The sequence below is a fragment of the Papaver somniferum genome, unplaced genomic scaffold (assembly GCF_003573695.1).
Source record: "Papaver somniferum cultivar HN1 unplaced genomic scaffold, ASM357369v1 unplaced-scaffold_19, whole genome shotgun sequence".
Classification (NCBI taxonomy): Eukaryota; Viridiplantae; Streptophyta; class Magnoliopsida; order Ranunculales; family Papaveraceae; genus Papaver; species Papaver somniferum.
The window spans coordinates 7,185,366-7,204,750 of NW_020628818.1; the positions used below are offsets into that span (position 1 = coordinate 7,185,366).

The 19,385-nt window shown below is 35.8% G+C and overlaps 1 protein-coding gene across 1 annotated transcript; it reads left to right on the top strand.

The window, feature by feature from the left end:
* The first annotated feature begins 6,762 nt into the window (after positions 1 to 6,762).
* On the top strand, positions 6,763 to 10,758 carry LOC113338869 (sulfoquinovosyl transferase SQD2-like). The gene is made up of 11 exons (XM_026584269.1): positions 6,763 to 7,217; positions 7,739 to 7,805; positions 7,921 to 7,991; positions 8,106 to 8,223; positions 8,385 to 8,458; positions 8,760 to 8,815; positions 8,902 to 8,985; positions 9,355 to 9,442; positions 9,528 to 9,605; positions 9,835 to 9,891; positions 9,981 to 10,758. Exons 1-11 carry the CDS (start codon positions 6,859 to 6,861, stop codon positions 10,480 to 10,482), a joined length of 1,554 nt encoding a protein of 517 aa, XP_026440054.1. The 5' UTR covers positions 6,763 to 6,858; the 3' UTR covers positions 10,483 to 10,758.
* The last annotated feature ends 8,627 nt before the right edge of the window (positions 10,759 to 19,385 follow it).

A 19,385-nucleotide genomic window follows, 5' to 3' on the forward strand; every position in this document is an offset into this window, starting at 1 on the left:
ATAAGAAACTAAGTTAATTCTGATCTTAGTTTGTCTTATCAAAGTGAGGTTTCGGTTATTCAAGTCTAATCGAATGCCTAAACAAAGAATGCTAGTTAACTAACCTAGTACTTGTCTTGTTTAAAATTGAAAGGTCTAAGTTTATGGATAATTAGAACCTGATGAGAAAAATGGAGTTTATCTTTATTTTGGTCTTATCGAATTAAGTGGTTGTTTTTGAACAATCGGTTTAGCAAAGGGACTAATGTGCTTAGTTGTTTTTGGTTTGCTAAACTAAATTGGAAAAATTGTTTCGGACAATTGTTTCCTTGGTAACATATACTACTTGTAGTTTCGGTTTTGATATTGGTTATCAGAACGTGATGTGTGGAACCCTCATGCCTAACTCTACAGGTTTGCAATTCTATTCTGAGATTTGTAAGATTCTTTTCGTGTTGTCCTTTATTTTTTTCGTTTTTTTATCATTTTTGTGACAAAAAGGGGGAGAAATATATGGAGTAAACAGGTGATGTTGGCATTGATTTTATATTGATTGGCATCGCTAGGGAAAAGAATATTGGTACTTTAATGTTTTATCTAACGAAAGAGTGAAAGCACAGACTAAGGGGGAGTAACATTTCATATAAATTGGTATATCAAAGACGTGCGGATTGAATATCTATCTATCTTCCTTAGGGGGAGTATTATCTTTTTTATTATAATGTCAACAACGACATTTTCAAGGATTGAATGTAAGCAGTTTTACTGTGTTGTTGGATCGGGAATCAAGCGGATTGTAATGAATTCTTGTAATTTGTTTATCCATATGATGTAAGAGTTTTGTCACTAAAATTGTCAAAGGGTGAGATTGTTGGACCATTGCTCGGTTGACCCACCAAGTGTTGGTACGTCAAGTTTAGTTGTCATATTTTAGTGAACTCATGTTAAGAGTCGCTTGATTATGTACTAGAGTCAACTTCGTATAGGTTAGCTTGAAAGTATTAGGATACGAGACATTAAAAATATTACGAAGTCTTGAAGATGTGAAGAAGCAAGGAGCTACAACGACAACAATCATCCTTCCACTTGAGGTTAGTGATATTTGACTTGAACTGTTTCATTCCCTAACGTATCTTTCAAGTCGTGCATATTGAAAACATAACTGCGAAGCATATTTGAACTCTAGATAGACATAGTATTAAGGAATACAATACAAGGTTTATTGCTTAATCATTAAACTTTGTAGATAAGACATCGCCATAATCATTTGAATGGTATTGTGATTATGTATGGGTATGAGGTGAGGATTTCATCCTAGGGAACAATGTTTACATGTGTTCTAAGGAAGTAAGTTCATAAACTTGTTTGTGTACCAAAAAGGAAATTTCCAGGTGTTATTGGTTTTGTTATTCATTGCATATCTTATGAACAACCAATATGTGTGAGAAAGTATAACCGCTCACAACTTGTTGTGTTCTTGGAAGAACTATTCACAAAGGCCTGACTTATGTATTGGTATAATTTTTATAAGTAAAACCGATCTTAAGTAATCACCTGTGGTATGATCGGATTTTGTATGTCTGACCAATTAAAAGGAAAGGGGAGCCGATCCTTGTAAGGGGTGCAATACATTAAAGGGAACCGATCCTTGTATGGGTGCAGCAAGGTTTATAGTAGAAAGGGGAACCGATCCTATGGATATGTGCAACACGTTTTTAGGCAAAGGGGAACCGATCCTTTGGACATGTACAACACATATAAGTTAGATACCATATATATGTGGGGAACCGATCCTAGTACCTAGTCAACCGAATTTTTGGAAAGCTAGTGTGACTATGCACAGTACTCACATGGAGGTAGAACCGAAACTTGTTTTGGTAGAACCGTTAAACCCATGATTGTGATGAATGTTGGTTTGATCAATCACATAGTTTTTGAAAGTCAGATGAACCAATTCTAAACTTGTTTGGAAGTGTGGCAAATCGGTTTCAAGGTTGTAAGTGTGAAAGAGAACTTACAAAGTAAAGATGTCGACAAACTTTGAACACGTGTTGTGAATGTTTATTTCTTTAATTGTTCAAAGATATTCCTTAAAGGCTAAGGGAAGAGAATCCTAGGATCGAAACATAAGTAAGTTACGAATCTTTTAATTAAGGTTATTAATTTCATTTCATAGGGAAATTACAGAATTAGTAATGTGCATTTACTAATTAGATTTTCCGAGAGATTTCGATCGTTATTTTTGGACAGAGCATTTCTAGGAGTTATGAAAACCGAATCTGTGCTTTAATGAATATTTTGAGAATATTTTCAGTTTTGGAAATTACTTGGTGTCCAAACTTCCTTGTCTATAAATACTCGAAGTTTGTCTTTTTAGCAAACTAATCCTTCGTAACAACAGATTTACTCTTTTGTTGTTTTTACTGGTGTACCCGCCTATTCGGAGAAGGGAGTAACCTAATTAGGAAAAATCTCTTACGACCGCTTAGTTTAAAGTCTTCTTTGGGATTGAGAATCTCTAGCGTGTACCGTTGGTGGGAAACTAGATAATTTCGGTTTATCTTTTGTTTTCGATTGATTGATTGACTAACGGTGGTTGAAATCTGATTGCACCTGGTTTGTTTATTCTTGAGAATCTTCTCTTCTAATATAAGATTCACTCAAACTAGTTCAGAGTTTCGACAGGGATCTTTAGACTATTGTTAGTTCTAAAGACGATCTTGTGATAATCCATTATTAACGGACTCCGTTCTGTGCGTGATTGATCACAAGAGATTCAAGTGATTGTGTGCAGGTTTTTATTGAAGACTTAAGAAGATTTGAAGACAAAGAAGATATTGAAGATCTGACTTGGGTTTTATAATCTTTGGTGTGCACAATATTTGTTTCTGTAAAAGAGGATCCAATTAATAATCGGTTTATCCTTGTGGTAGATTGGATTGATTAATTGAGTAGATCGACATCAACACGATTCTTCGGATTAAAGGTGTTGTTGGCTTAATCTTAAACGATTACCTTTGGGTGATTGAATATGACATAGATCTAAGGACCTGACGAAGGAGTTTATGTTGAGATAAACAGAAGATCCTTTGTCCGAATCATATCACTTGGTTGCATAGAGTTGATACCAAACAGATTTGTTTTTCCTTTACTGTTTGGAATACGAACCAAAGGAATTGTTCCAAGTACATGACTTATTTATAAGTTGGAGGCGTGGGAATACATAAGGAACTAGGTGAACTATAGGGTTAGTTACTTGGTCTCAACTATACGGTTAAATCCCGAGAGTGTAATTTTGTGTAGCGGCTTAATCCTGAGAGTATTCAATTATGGACTAGGTCCCGGGGTTTTTCTGCATTTGCGGTTTCCTCGTCAACAAAATTTCTACGATTTTTAGCCATGTTAAAATAAACAACCAATTCCTTTTTCTTGTTCTAAATCTTGCATATACCATCCTCTATAATAATTTTGAATCCGTTCTCATAAATTTGATCCAAACTTAATAGATTCAATGTAAACTAGAAACATAATAAACATTGCCCATGAGAACCATTCTTTCAGTGAATACGTAACGAATTTTACCTTTTCTCATGATTGGAACCTTGGCTTTATTTCCAAAATTCGCATCACCACAAGCCGATTCATCTAGATGGTAATGTTGTTCTCGTTTTTGTTTCCGCACACATGGTTATTTTTCCCTGTATCAAAATTTCACTTGTCCATTTGTGCATATTCAGGAACACTACAAGCTAACAATAGAGTTTCCGTTTTTCTTGACTTCATCTTGAACAATTAGCATGCTTAGAATTGAATTTAACATGAAGAAGTTTACACTCTGATTTATAATGACCACATTTCTTGCAATGATAACATCTTATTTTAGATTTATCGTATATTCCCTTAGGCTTAGAAGCTTTGTCTTCAATCTCTCCGCTAGAACTTTCATTCTCCGTCACAAAAAACCTTGCTTTGAAAAGCTTGTTCTATAGACCTGCAACATATATTAAGTCCATTTTATATTCATGAGCACACAACGAACACATCAAACCATCAACCATCATAGTTGTTAGATTTATTCCTTCCTCAATTGAAGCGACAACGTAATCGAACACAGCTGGTAGAGACCGAATATTTTTAAAAATTACGTAATCATCTAACACCTCACTGTTAACTCATAATTTATTAAAAATATAGAAAAATAATCAGAAATCTTTTCAGAATTATTCATATGGAGAGTCTTGAATTCACCTCACGCGGTCTGTAACCTCTCGTTATTCTCCTTGTCATCACCTTTGCAAGAATTCTGCAACTTATCCCAAGATTGCTTTGCTATAGTTGAATTCTGAATCTTTTTCATTACCACTTCGACTGTAGCGTATATGTAATACGGTGTCTTCTTGTCTTTTTGTAATACAAGTGTCTTTCCGCGCTTGAGAGAGCTCTGCTCCTGCTGCTGGTTCGACATAATCATTCTCCATTATCTCTTTCAACTCCAACAACCCAAACAAAGCTACCATTTGGATGACCAATTGATCAAAATTCTTACCACATAACTTTGGAAGTGGAAAAATTGAAGCATTTTGATAACTACTTTAACTTACTTAAAACAAACACAAATAACCTAGCTCTGATACCAATAGTTAAAATCATACTACTAATTTCTAAGGAACAAAAAATTGAATCAGAACAGTGAACCACCAATACTATAACTCGTATAATTTTCACTCAGAAAAATGAACAAACACTCTAACTATAAAGGTAAAGTTGAAGACATGATATGTATCTACCGAACTTGTGTATTATATGATTCGATTAAATAAGATGACAATCCGACCACCATTATATGGATGAAGATCTGTACATATTTTACACCCACTACCGACATGATCAGTTACATAAATGCGATTAAAAACAAACTAAGTTATGGACAGCAACAACTTTAATGGTTGACTGTAAAACTACCGACAAACTTGCTGGACTTCAAGAAATAATGAAGTGTGCAAGAAAAATTAAACAAATAATTCCTACTAACCAGGAATTTGGATAACTTAGATTTGAGTTTAAGATTCTTCAAAAAAAAATCCCGCAACATAAAACCAACCTTAAGACGGATATGATTTTAATATATCAACTTATGAAATGGCAAGGATTTCCCTCTTCCGGACGATTGCATCTTACACTTCACATCACATTAAAATCCTGAAAGCTCAACTTTACTTATGAAAAAGAAAGGTATCCAGTACACCACCAAATTTTAATCCGGAAACCTGTATGGATAAACCTGTCACAATCAGTAGTACAAATCAACACTAATGATCCGATATCTGATATGACAAATAAGTTTAACTTGGAGGATCCCAGATATCAGTATCCAAGCAATAACCTAAGTATATACTGAACTGTAACAGAACCGAATTCTAAGAATAAAAATCTTGTAGTCTTTCTTTCAAGATACGAATTATCAAGGATAAATCTTCTAGATTCTACACAGTCTTTTAGGATTAGAATGTATAGGTTATTTTAACGTACTTCTTGTGATATTTTTAATTATAAAGATAAATAATATAATGCAAAAGAAAGATAACAAAAGACACCAAAAATTTTGTTAACAAGGAAAATTGCGATGCAGATAGGACCTAGTCTAGAACTTGAGAACCATACTGTATTAAGCCGCTAAAAACACTAGCATATTATCAGGCTTCGAATGGAATGTAATTGGGACCAAATCGACCCTACAAGAAATTCATCTTCAGTCGCGTTACTTTACGTCTCTTGGATCTCGCAAGATCTTATGCAACACGATTCCCGTAGTTGATGTCCTTTACATGCCTAGGAGTTGCTTCAGCCTAAGTGAGGACTTTTATGACTATTCTGCCTCTAACAGAAGGCCTATTTGATTTCCTTCAGAAAGATATTTAATCAAGGTATGAGAATTTATATGCTTATGAGGGATCTTCAAACAAAGGAGATATCAAGTAAACTCAAGATTAGGTTGAACTTATTCTCTTCAAAAGTAATAGAGATGCCTAATCAATTCTGCCTCACAAGAATAATCTAAAAAAATAAAAAATAAAAAGCGATTTAGACATCTATCTTGTGGAATCACAAAGTCTGAGACGAAGATTACTTTGTGATTTCTATCAATCAAGTTTCTGATTTAAAGTTTCGGGAACCTAGAAGATCGATAATAACAAGATCTGGATAAAAAAACTATCAGGTAAAAGATAATCAAACGGGACTTCACGCCCTTAGTGAAGTCTTTCAAAGTCGTAATCTAATTATGTTTCTTAGAAGAAACTTAAGTTGTAGAGGACAACTCTAAAATACAACTAGGACGCGGCATTGTTGGGATTAAGCTTATAAAGTGAGGGAGTCCCTACCAATAAACCTCAATAAAAATAATAAACCTCAACAAAAAATTTCACTAACACCAACTGATTGTTTTGAATCGCTTTAGTCACAGTCGTCGATGAACGAATGGATTTATGATCAAAGAAAAAGAAATCTATATATAGCTTTTCAAGAACCCTTCTCATTTGCATTACCAAATGATTTCTCCAATCTACTTTGCACAAACCACCAAGAATCGGTTTACTTCCCATATTTTGTTCTGCAAATAATAAAATTTACCCTTTATTTAAACAATTTATAATTTCCTAAAATTGCCTCAAAAAAGTATTTAGAATATATGATTATCCACGTGTGAGAAGAGAAGGAGGTTTATGATCCTTTGACATGGCATATACTTTTGTATGAATACCATATTCTCTCAAAATAACATCTTTGAAGAAGAATATCCAATCACAATTCTTCCTTTACAGATCCTTTTCAATATTATAATTACTTCCTCTACTTACCTTACTAGAATAAACCACAATCATGAATACTATTTCTTCTCTCTATATAAATCATTCCTTTTCTCCCTTCCTCCCTGCTACCAACTCTTCTTCTTCAACTTCAACTTCTCTTTCTGTTGTCCATTTTCCATCTTCTTCTTCTCTTTGTAATTCTAGAATTAAACTAAAACCCGTTCCTTATTTGATTAGTAGAGAGCTAAGGAGTAGTAAAGGAAAGAAATTTATATCGAAAATGTCAATTACTGAATCTTTGCTTGAAGAGGGTCGTGCTGGTGCTAATGATAATGATAATGATGATGAAGTGATTCCTCCTGTTGTTGATTATACTGAAGGGAATAAACCTAGACGTATTGCTCTCTTTGTTGAACCTTCTCCCTTTGCGTGAGTATTTTTTCCAGCTCCTGTCTTGTATATTCTTGATGTGATTGTGGTTGTAATTGAGTGTGTTTTGAAGTCTTAATCACTTTTTTTCATGTGGTTTCTTGTTTTGATCAGTTTTTTTGTATAGTTTCTTGTTGCGATGTTGACTTGAATTGGGCATTATAGTATCAATAACTAGTTTTTGAAGGCTAATTTCGTTCATTTAGTAGCAGATTTTAGTTTTTATTCTCAAGATGTTGGCATCAATTTGAGTGTTGATTCCATGATGGAGTTTAGTCCAGATGTAGTTTTATGGCTGACCCAAGTTTGTTGTTGCTATTAGCTGTACTTGAATCTACTTCTATGCTTCTGTTGACTTTAGATTGGGCTTTGTGTTTCAATTGAGATTTTGATAAATATAAGTTTTAAAATTGTTGTGTCATATATTCTCTCAATTACATTGTCAAGAAATGTGAATCATACAGGTTAACTGTTTACGGTTTTGTCTGTGAGACTGACAATTGCTTGGTTTTGTTTTATAGCTATGTCTCTGGGTATAAAAATAGGTTCCAGAATTTCATCAAATACTTGCGTGAAATGGGAGACGAGGTATGAATCCTTTGTTGGTGGTCATGTTTCCATTTGTAGTTATACATTACAGGCTAATCACATTATGAGTCTCAATGTGGTTTAATAACAATCAACTTTTGTATGCTTGGTTTAGGTTTTGGTTGTAACAACCAAAGATGGAGTTCCTGATGAATTTCATGGAGCAAAACTAATTGGATCAAAAAGGTTAGTTTCCGTTACTATCAAATAATTACGGTCAATACTCCACTTCATATGAATTCTATTTCTTTTACGCTTTATCTCAAGTATAAGCTTATTTTTTCTACTGTTATGTTTCAGCTTCCCCTGCCCGTGGTATAATAAGGTTCCCCTTTCACTAGCTCTTAGCCCTAGAATTATATCAGAGGTTGCCAATTTCAAGCCTGACATTATACATGCATCATCACCTGGAATTATGGTAACTTTGTCACAACTGTTCTACATCTTCTTATAGTGATGTTTTCTTTTCCATCTTCCACAGTCTGCTCCCAACTGTAGAATTAAGTCGTTCTACTCTTTGGAGGGTAATTCGTCTTAGTAACTGCTGATGCATGGCTGACGATAATGTTGATGATGTAGGTATTTGGCGCTCTTATCATTGCAAAGCTCTTGTCTGTTCCAATAGTGATGTCATATCACACTCATGTTCCAATGTATGTCTGCGGTTTCTATATCTCTCTCTTTTGGTTCTTCAATAAATATGACTTTATAACTTCTGCTTTATAATATTGTGAACAGTAGACACAAGCTAAATGAGATGCCTGACTTGGCTCATCTGGAAGTTTGACCAGGGTCACACTCATAAATATTAATTAACATAGCAAACCCACATTTTTATACTTAAATGAAAATAGCTGAATTGTTTTCTAATATATATGTTTGTTCCGTGCTTCAAATATTTGGGGTGCGTAAAGTATTTTCTGGACTAAAACTAATCCAACGATTGCATAACAGATACATTCCAAGATACACTTTCAGTTGTCTGGTGACACCAATGTGGATGGTCATAAGTAAGTTATCTGTTGTTTTTAGATATGATATTGATTAAGACGAGTAAGCTGCTACATTTTCTTAAAATCTTTTCCTTGTTTTACAGAGTTCCTGCACAGGTCTGCTGACCTTACTCTAGTGCCATCAGCTCAAATTAGCAGGGATCTCCAAGCAGCTCATGTGACAACAGGTGAATACTGAACTCCTGTTCACTCGATGGTTTCTTAATTAACACAAAGCAAGTGTTTGTTTCACATGCTAGATAGCCACAATTACATTGGAGGATCACCATTTATATATATGCATTTTTGCTTGAACTACACTCTCCTTCCTCTAGTGGATGCTCACTAAGTTCGCATTAGTATTTTGTTGTGTAATACTTATAGTAATCTTAAGTGGAATATCTCTGTTTTTCATTCTTTGTCTATACACACTCCAACATGTATGCCTTTTCGATTTTGTTACTTCTTGTTTGTTCTGTTCCTTTACCCTCTCTTGTCACTTTTCAGTTCTTTTCTTCATAGTTTCGTTTACTTATTTTTAATGTTTCACTTGTCAGCCAATAGAATCCGTCTCTGGAATAAAGGTGTAGATTCAGACAGTTTCCACCCACGTTTCCGGAACCACGAAACACGATGTTTACTAAGGTATGGCTATTATGTCATCATCTCCCTCCCTGGTAAATATTCTTAGTTGGCTGTTTGTCTAATCTTCAAATTTCCGTCTACTCAGCAATGGAGAACCGGAGAAACCTTTGATAATTCATGTTGGGCGACTTGGAGTTGAGAAGAGTCTGGATTTCTGTAAACAGTAAGTTCCTGTCTTTTGGTTTTGAGTTTTTTTTTTTTTTGCCTTTTCTCCTTCGCTTGTTTTATCCATATTTAGGGCACCCCCATTCATCACTTCAAAATTATTTCTATCATTTTGATATATGTAGTCGGGTGTCTGAAATCACTCACATGTATAAAACTTACTTTGCTTGAGTTTGACAATAACTGGATGAGTCTATTCAACCTTTGACGAATATGTTGTGCTGCAGGGTGATGGATAGGATTCCAGAAGCACGAATTGCTTTTATTGGTGATGGGCCATACAGGTAAGCGTAGAGACTCTGCTATCCTCTTGCTCGCTTAAAATAAGCTACATGTTTCTTATATTCACATGAGCATTGTCATGACCATGCAGGGCAGAACTGGAGAGCATATTCACCGGCATGCCTGCAGTATTTACAGGAATGTTATCGGGTGAAGAACTCTCAAAAGCATATGCAAGTGGCGATGTTTTTCTTATGCCATCAGAGTCCGAAACTCTAGGTCTCGTCGTCTTGGAATCCATGTCTTCAGGGGTCCCAGTGGTGGGTGTTCGTGCTGGTGGAATCCCTGACATAATTACAGCAGATCAAGAGGGAAAAACAGGATACCTTTATACTCCTGGAGATCTTGAAGACTGTTTAAACAAATTAATTCCTCTCTTACGTGATTCCGAATTGAGAGAAAGAATTGGGAAAGCTGCTCGTGAAGATATGGAGCAGTACGATTGGAGAGCTGCCACGAAAAAGATCAGAAACGAGCAATACAATGCTGCAATCTGGTTCTGGAGAAGGAAGAAAGCTGAACTGTTGAGACCCTTCCAATGGTGCTTCAAAAAGATATTCGGACCAAAAGATGAAGTCACCTACGTAAAGTAATGGTAAGAAAATATGATTTGAACACGAAAAAAATGCTTGTTATTATAATTATTTTTAGATTGTCGTGGTACTAGTCGTCTATAAAAAGTAGATTCAGGCTTAAAAGGAAAGCCATTTTAGGGGTTTTAGGGTGTAGAGTTGAAAGTTAGTTGTGTGAATGTATAATGCTACTGTGGTGGGGTTCAGAATGTAGACTTTGGGAGGGTGGATGGATGAATGTGTGGGGTTTTTGATTTGTATGTATGAATACGATGGATCTTCCAATTGGTTCTTGTACATCTCAAATTCGTTAAAATTGCTATTTGTACACCTCTTGTCATTTTTAGATTCATTTAAAATTGCTATTTTAATCGCTGCTGCATCTACACTCTCTTTACTTTCCTCACCTACAGGTCCTACACTGGATTAGGGGTGTAAATATTACCCGAAAAAACTTGGATTAGGGGTGTAAATATTACCCGAAAAAACTCAGCCTGCCCATACCCGCCCAAGCCCGCCTGTACCTCAAATTGCCCAAAGCCTGTTATGGCCCGTTGCGGGTTACCCGGCCTGGCCTGGATTAATTTATTGGGCGGTCTCGGGCTTTGCGATTAATTATGATGCCCGGCCTGATACCCGGCCTGGTGCCCAGCCTGAAAGGCTTCTATGTGCTATTAATCATTTAATATCCTCTTAAAAAGACTTAAAAGTTATAATTTTATAATTGTCAATTTTGTGTCAAGAAAAATAAAATATATAATTGTTTTTACTTATAATTAACCTTTTCAAAACATTAATGGTAATATATTTTCTTATTAGAAAGTTTATTGTACTCTAATTAATTATTTATTATAGCCTAAAATTAAAAATTTGTCAGTGTAATTTAAATATAAAATAATACTATCACTTTACTTACGATATGTGATGTTGTATTTAATACCGTTGATTTGAAAATTTAAACTTAAAAAAAAAATTCAAAATAGTGGCCTGTCCGGCCCGATCTGGCCTGCCCGTATAAAAAGCGGGCTTTGGGCGGTCTTTGGGTAGCAAATTATCTACTTGTACCCGGCCTGTCCGGCCTGAATTTGTTTACGGGCTCACAAATATTAAGCCTGGACTGCCCGGCCGGTCTTAGTTTTTGGGTCGGGCGGCCCGGCCTGCCCGAATTTACACCCCTACACTGGATGCACTCCCAGTTAGGGATGAACATGGTGTCGGTTAACCGTTGGAAACCGACCGAACCAGACCAATAAGCAAGAAACCGAACCAAACCATTTAGATTTGGATTGGTTTGGTAAAAGATGTTGAAAAACCGACATTACTGGTTTGGTTTTGGTTTGACCTGAAAACCGAACCAAAAACCATTGGGGAACCGATTAATTTTTAAACTTAATTTCTACCGTGGATTTAAAAGTATTAGATTCTACCCATTAATTTAGAGGATAAATAGAAACCCTAAATCTAATATTTCATTATGATACTCTCCCTCTTTCTCTTTCTCCTTCTCTCAGCCGCCTCCCTTCTCCACCCCCAACTACAGCTGCTGCCACTCGACTTTTTTCTTCCCGTCTTCCTTCTTTTTTATTTGTCAATATCTAAATTAAGATATATTATATATCTTCATTTGATCTCTAGAATTAGAGTAAGCTTTAACTATTCTTGATTTTTTTTTTGTTTGTATATTTGTGTAAACCAATACTATCGGCAACTACGATTTTTTTATCTGTAAATTTGTGTATTTTTTTTTGGTTTGACATAATTATTGGTTAACCAAAAACCACTGGGACAAACCGAAACCAACTGGAACCATTTGGAATCCGAACCAATGGTTAATGGATTGGTTTGGTTTAGATTTTTAGAAACCAATAATATTGGTTTCGGTTTTGGTTTGGCTAGAAACCGAACCAAAACCAACCATGAACAGCCCTACTCCCAGTTGCTTTCTTTGTTCCTTCCACTACATTATCTTTCAAGGAACCTGTTATATCTTTCGCATTGGCTTGTAATTTCCTTGATTTCGCACTGGCTGTTTCAATATCTTTTGTCGCTTTTGCTTTTGCATTATCTGACAATTCTGTTGCATTTGCAACACCCTCGTCTATTTTTTCTCCTGCTTGACCAACCAGTAAATCTTTGCTTGCTCTGCATTTCATTTCTTTAGAGCGTCGACAGTCACGACCAAAATTGGGGACTATTCCCAAATATGGTCTGTGATTCAACCTTAGTAAAGCCAAATATGGTCGGGTTTTTTTAGGGTTTTGAAACAAAAAAATATTCGCTGACCCAGATCAAAATTTAATTAGCGTGTGAGGTTCGGCGCGAGTACAGTGAGCATGTGAGGTTCGGCGCGCGTACCGTGAGCGTCTAGGTGTACATTAATTAAAGTACTGTTTGAATGTTAATGTGCGCCTAACCATCAGGCGTAAGTATAATATATGCCTAACCAAACTGCACTAACCAAATCCAAAATCTTTTCCAGTAGAAAGTACCGGGTCGACTAGAAAATATCTCCTAAGAATCGAACATGGATTTTACGCCGGTCTGTCCGAGCCTTGCACAACTTGCACTACGGCAAGCAAAAATACTTGACGCTACCCGCATCGCGATTGTTTTTGTTTTTGGACCCGATGGGCAGAAATCACTGTGTTAATGGAATTACGAATTCTCGACAATTAATGCGGATATACTTACATCATGTCCCGGTTGCAGAAGCTACGGGGTGTTGCCCCTTCACAATCCTGTCAACTGCAGCGCTACAGGGGGATTCCCCCCTTCACAAACTGCAGGGTTGCCTTTACGTGTTCGTTGATTGGGTTGTAAAGAAATTTATAGAAAATAAAAGGAGAGCGTTGTTAGTCTACATACTTGAAACCCACCTCTTCCACGCGTATTGCCGCCCTCCATGTCCGTATGTCCAACGCCTGCTCTGGTGAAAGGTTTCGGTTGCTCAAGTTGTTCTTTAGGCACTCGTTCCAAGTTAGCTTCGGTCGGCCTCTTCGTTGCATCCTTCCTTCGGCGCGCCTGATGCAACCTACTCGAACTGGGGCATCAGGCGGTCTTCGCTGGAGATGCCCAAACCAGCGCAGCCGATGCTGTACAAGCATCTACTTGATTGGCGCTACCATAAATTTCTTACGTACGTACTCATTCCTGATACGGTCAAGCCTCGTATGTCCGCAAGCCCATCTCAGCATCCGCATCTCGGTACTCTTCGGTCTCAAAGTGTCCCGACTGTTTATCGCCCAACATTCCGCACCGTATAGCATGGCAGGCCTGATCACCGCTTTGTAAAACTTACCAACTACACTAACCATCAAGTGTAAATATAATGTGCGCCTGACCACCAAACGCAAGTGTAATGCGCGCCCAACACCGGACACAATATAGTGTGCACCTGACTAAATTTAGTCTGTCTCTCGTTGTGCTTCGCGTCTAAGAATACCAAATTGTTTTAGGATTTAGTCTGTTATTTGGCTCGTTTCATGATTATGGGTAACGACTACATTTCTATCTTACAATGAAAAATTATCAAAACTGTTTAGCTAAATTTGGCTCTGGTCCGTGGGAACTATAATTGTACGGATCCGAACTATAATTGTACGGATCATCGTATGAAGGTATTTTCTTATTGTTATCATTATCGACCTCTCTTTCCCCCCTCTTTTATTCATTTTTTAGCGGGATATTTTACTAGATAGAAATTACCATATATTCCAAGAAATAATATTTTAGAGTGAGTTTGGTCATGTTGACTCGCCAACTGTTTGTTTGGTCTTTTTTTACTATTCTTATTATTGTTTGGACCTAATATTACAGTTTGGTCCTAGGTGTACATTATTACCTTCTGAAATTGGTACCTAAAATACCTTTCCCTTTCCATATATATAGAAAACATTAGTGGAGAATAAATCATTTTCAGATTTACTTTCTCTCTCCTATCTGTTTTCAGATCTAGACTCTCCAATCATTTTTCTTGATTTCTTTCTTAAAATTGATTTCGAAGACTGGGGATGAAAATTTATTTTACAAAGAGATCGGTTTGATTTGATTACAGAGATCCATTTGATTTTGATTACGGAGATTTTGATTTTGATTGCGCATATTTTGATTTGATTATAGAGATCGAAGATGAACTCATGTTGAAGATGAAGATGATGAGGATTTATTTTACAGAGATCGATTTGTTTTGATTATAGAGATCAATGTAATTTTTATTACATAGATTTCGATTTGATTACAAAGATCGAAGATGAACTCATGTTGAAAATGAAGACGATGAAGACGATGAAGAAGATAAGGAAGATGAACTAATGTTTTCCTTCTCTGCTGTTGTTGTTGAAGATGACGAAGACGATGAAGATGATGAATACGAACTCATGTTATTGTTGAAGATTGATCTGCTGTTGTTGGAGATCTAATTAGTTTTTTTTTTCTTTTTCTCTGTTGTTGTTGAAGATTTGAGTTTGAATTAGGTTTTGTTGTATGTTCATTTTTAAGAATGGATTGCATTTTCAATTAGGTGTTCATTTGAAATGATGAACTCTGTTTTAAATATTGATTTAGTTTGGTTTTATTAGGTGTTCATTTTAAAGAACGAACTATGTTTTATATTTGATTTAGTATGGTTTTATTAGGTGTTCATTTGAATGAATGAATCATGTTTTCATATTCGATTTAGTTTGGTTTTATCAGGTTTTCATTTGAAAGAATGAACACTGATTTTTGTTCATAATAATGAACATTGATTGGTTGTTCATTTGAAAAAATGAACTCTAATTTTTTTCACAATGATGAACTTTGATTGGGTGTTCATTTGAAAGAATAAACTCCGTTTTCATATTTGATTTAGTTTTGGTTTTGATTATGTGTTCATTCGAAAGAATGAACTCTGTTGATTGTTCATAATAATGAATTTTTCGTTGTATGTTCATTTTTAAGAATGAACTCAAATCTACAAAAAACATTACCAAACACCTGACAGTTCATGAAACAAAATGAACTCCTGCAAGAAAATAAGTAGGAAGTTCAAAGTTCATCATAGAGGATGAACTCAAACAATTTCGGGAATGAAACAGGCACGCAAATTAACATAGAAGGGCATTTTGGTCCATTTTATATTTTCAAATAATTATGGACCAAACAAAAAACACTTTTTTCCGCTGGTCCAAAATTGGGACCACCTAAAAAAGGACCAGACGATAATTTCCCCTTTACTCTATTGATTTGAATAAATGGGCAAAATGATTGTTCCCGCTATAATGATTATAAGAGGAAGAGAAAAGAAGAAAAACAATCTATAGATCAATGTCACATTACTTGTTACTAAATCGAATATAGCGGTCATTTATTACAATATTTGTTTGAAATTTGAGGGTTATGTGCGGGCCATGTGCCCTTTTTTCTATTTTTTTTCTTCTAAGGGTTGTTTTCGGGTGGATTAGTAATTTTATTGTTTTCTTTAGTTTCTTTGTTTAATTTCACGATACAATTTGCTGGATCATTAGACCTATATATCTTCGTTTTTTGTAAGTATTATATATTTAATGACTTGCACAACCTGATAATTTGAGTAGTATTATTGTAAGATTTTATCGAGTCTGCCGACATATATAACTCTCTTTTGATACAGAGATTGGTTGCAAAGTACTTTAATTATCACCTTTGGAAATCACTTGATTGAGGTTGTGGAGGTCTAAATTTCATCTAATAGCATGACGCAAGTCTTTCAGCATACATAACTCTCTTATGATGCAGAGATTGGTTGCAAATTACTTGAATTATCACCTTTGACAATCACTTGATTACTGTGGAGGTCTAAACTGCATTTGATAGCATGGCAAGGAAGGGCCCCTGCTTGTCCAATGTCTCTAGCTCGAAATAGTTTGATTTTTTCTGCCATAAAAGTTCCTACATTCATTAAGTTCAGTCTCAAACCTACAGACTGCCTTCATGTGGATAGGAAGCATCATAATTAATTTTAAGCCGTTATTCGGGGGTGTTTTAACACAATCCTAATAAAAAAAATGAAATAGAAATGAAAGCAAAACTAATTAAGACACACACAACACAAGGATTTATAATGGTTCTATCAAGATGATATACATCTGTTTACCAAGATGATGAACTGATTCCACTATGATCAAATAAATTTACAAGATAATGATTGAAACCCCTCTCAGAAACCCTAGCTACCTATTCTGCATCTACTTCTCTTACAAAGAATGTAAATCTCATTTTTCTTCTATGTTTTTGTTGACCTAACATTAGCTGCACCAATACATGTACTGTTGCACATTGTATGCAACGGCTCCTGGTGAGATCAAGTTAGAAGCAACAACTTCGGGTGCAGATCAACAACCTCCAATGCGTTCCAGTTCTGCTGCAAGAAAAGAACTTACCGGCAGGACTAAAACATGTATTCAAGTCATATTACAATAAATCTCTACCTTGACTTGAATCCTACTAAGTAAACAACCTGCATTCTAATTGCACACAACTTTTATTTATCATCGTCTTCGCTCAACCTTACAAGGGCTCTCAGTGCTTGCTGACACCATCCAAGTCCAAGCAGTACTTAAAATTGATACTTGGAACCGTATTTGTCAATATGTCTGCTGGGTTATCTGTTGTAGGAATCTTGAGAATTCATAGCTTTCCTTCCTCAACTGCATTCTTGATGAAATGGTACGTGATGGTGATGTACTTTGTTCATTCATGATATATCTGGTTCTTGGATGAATGAATGACATTTTGACTGTCACTATGTAAAGCTACACCCTCTTTCTTGAAATCCTAATCACCAATCAAACCTATCAACCATATACCTTCCTTAATTGCTTATGTGGTCGCCATGTACTCTTCTTCAGTCATAGACAATGCAATTGTACTTTGCGAAATTGACTTTCAACTTATAGTACTACCACACAATGTGAAAGTATGACTAGTCAATGATCTTTTTCTACAACCGTCAATCTATAATTGGGATCGCGGATTGATCATAACCCGCCTTGTCTCAAACATGCCCGTCTTGGCTTGTTGTCTAAATATGACAGGTTAGATTTAGATTTGCATATATGAACCCGTCAAAAACAAGTCGGACTAGGATCAACCAGCGGGTTACTCTTTAACCTGAAAAACTGTTATTCAGATAAGGTTTTGTTAATAATAATTGTTAAATTGTAATTAATGACATCATCTATATCATTGAACTTCATCAGAAAAACTGTAAGAATTTTATATAATTAAATCTTGAGTGTCTATTTATTATTAGGATCTACATTCTAAACTATTGATGATACATTAAACCAACCATAAACACATAAAGCAAATCTTAGGAACAATGAATCACCAATACTAAATGATATATGTATAGCAGATTGTAATGTAGACTTAGAACAAATAAAGACTCATTTATTACCTTTTCCAAAACTCAGTTAATTATTTGGTGTGATGATAAACCTTCATTATTAATTTTAGATCATAACAAAGAAAACATCATGAATTGAGATATCCTTAAAATAAAAAGAAGAGAAGAACCTTAGAAGATATGTCGGCGATGTGTTGAAACAATGGAATAGTATACTAAGTATATGGTTATACTTTTTTTTTTTGAACAAAAGTAGCTATTTTATTAAGAGATTAGTTGTCTAGGGTACAAGGTCCCCATGGAGTTATTCATTACAATTACATTAAGGAAATTAGGGCATGTGTGATCCCAGATATTTGTGGACAAGTTGGTGTTGTTGTTGTTTCCCGTTTGTAACTGTTTCAGTGCTACGTAGTTTTCCAATCCATCTGCCGCCTGGTTTGATTCCCTATATGCGTGTGCAATTATGTACTGTTGAATTTGGCGAAGGTGGTACTGAATTTCCTGCAGCATTGTCTGAACTATCCAAGGGCCTTGTGAGTAGTGTTTATTAATCATTGTCACCAACGCCGTGGAATCTGATTCAAAAATGATGTGCTTCCATTATTTTGTCGTATCCATTCTAGCGGCTAGTAGAAGGGACCACGTTTCTGCTACCAACGCTGACGCTTTCCCAATCGGTGCTGCCAAAGACATTATAACCTCTCCTTGTGAATTGCGACATATCCATCCTGAACCTGCAGTTTCCGGCTGACCACCTGGTTGGCTTTTACTTGCTCCATCTGTATTGATTTTAATCCATCCCGAAGTCGGTGCTACCCATCTAACTCATATAGTTCTCATGCTCGTTCTTGTTGGTTGCTGGTCATGTGATTGTTGTATTCGTGGTTGGTTGAGTAGTTTGTGTTTAACCGTCCAATTATATTCTTGTGCTAATAGTGTTGAGAGGTAGAAGATCTGATTTGTAGTTTGTGTATTATTGTTGTAGACCTTCGCATTTCTCGTGAGCCATGTGTTCCATAGTACGAAGCAACACGTTGTGAAGTGTTCTTTTGTGGACTTGAGATTCAAGAACTCACTGAAGTTTGATGGTGGTTGCACATTGACACGATGTTGGTTAGCAGGAGTAGTACGGATAATTCCAGTGTTGTTGTTGGTTACAATAGTAGCTGGTATTGGTTGTGGTGGCAGTACCAGGCCATCATAAGGATTGTGATTCCCATTGTTAGCATTGTACTGAAGGCACCAGAGTTCCCACACCTTCTTTGCTCTGGGATAGGTAAAAAGGCAATGTTGGACTGTCTCCGATTGCATATTACAAATAAGGCAGGAATCGCTGGTCAGTGATGTTCCTATGTTGTAGTGCTGAAAAGGTGGCAAGTCCGTCATTGCTGACTTTCCATAAGAAAAGTCAGATTTTTTGGGGACAATCTATTTTCCAAATCGATTTGGAAAATTCTTCTTGGAGCCTGTGGTTGATCTGTGGTTGTGCATTGTTGTTGTTCTCTTGGGTTTTAATTAGCACCTCATAACCACTTTTACCTGTGTAGTGTCCCTT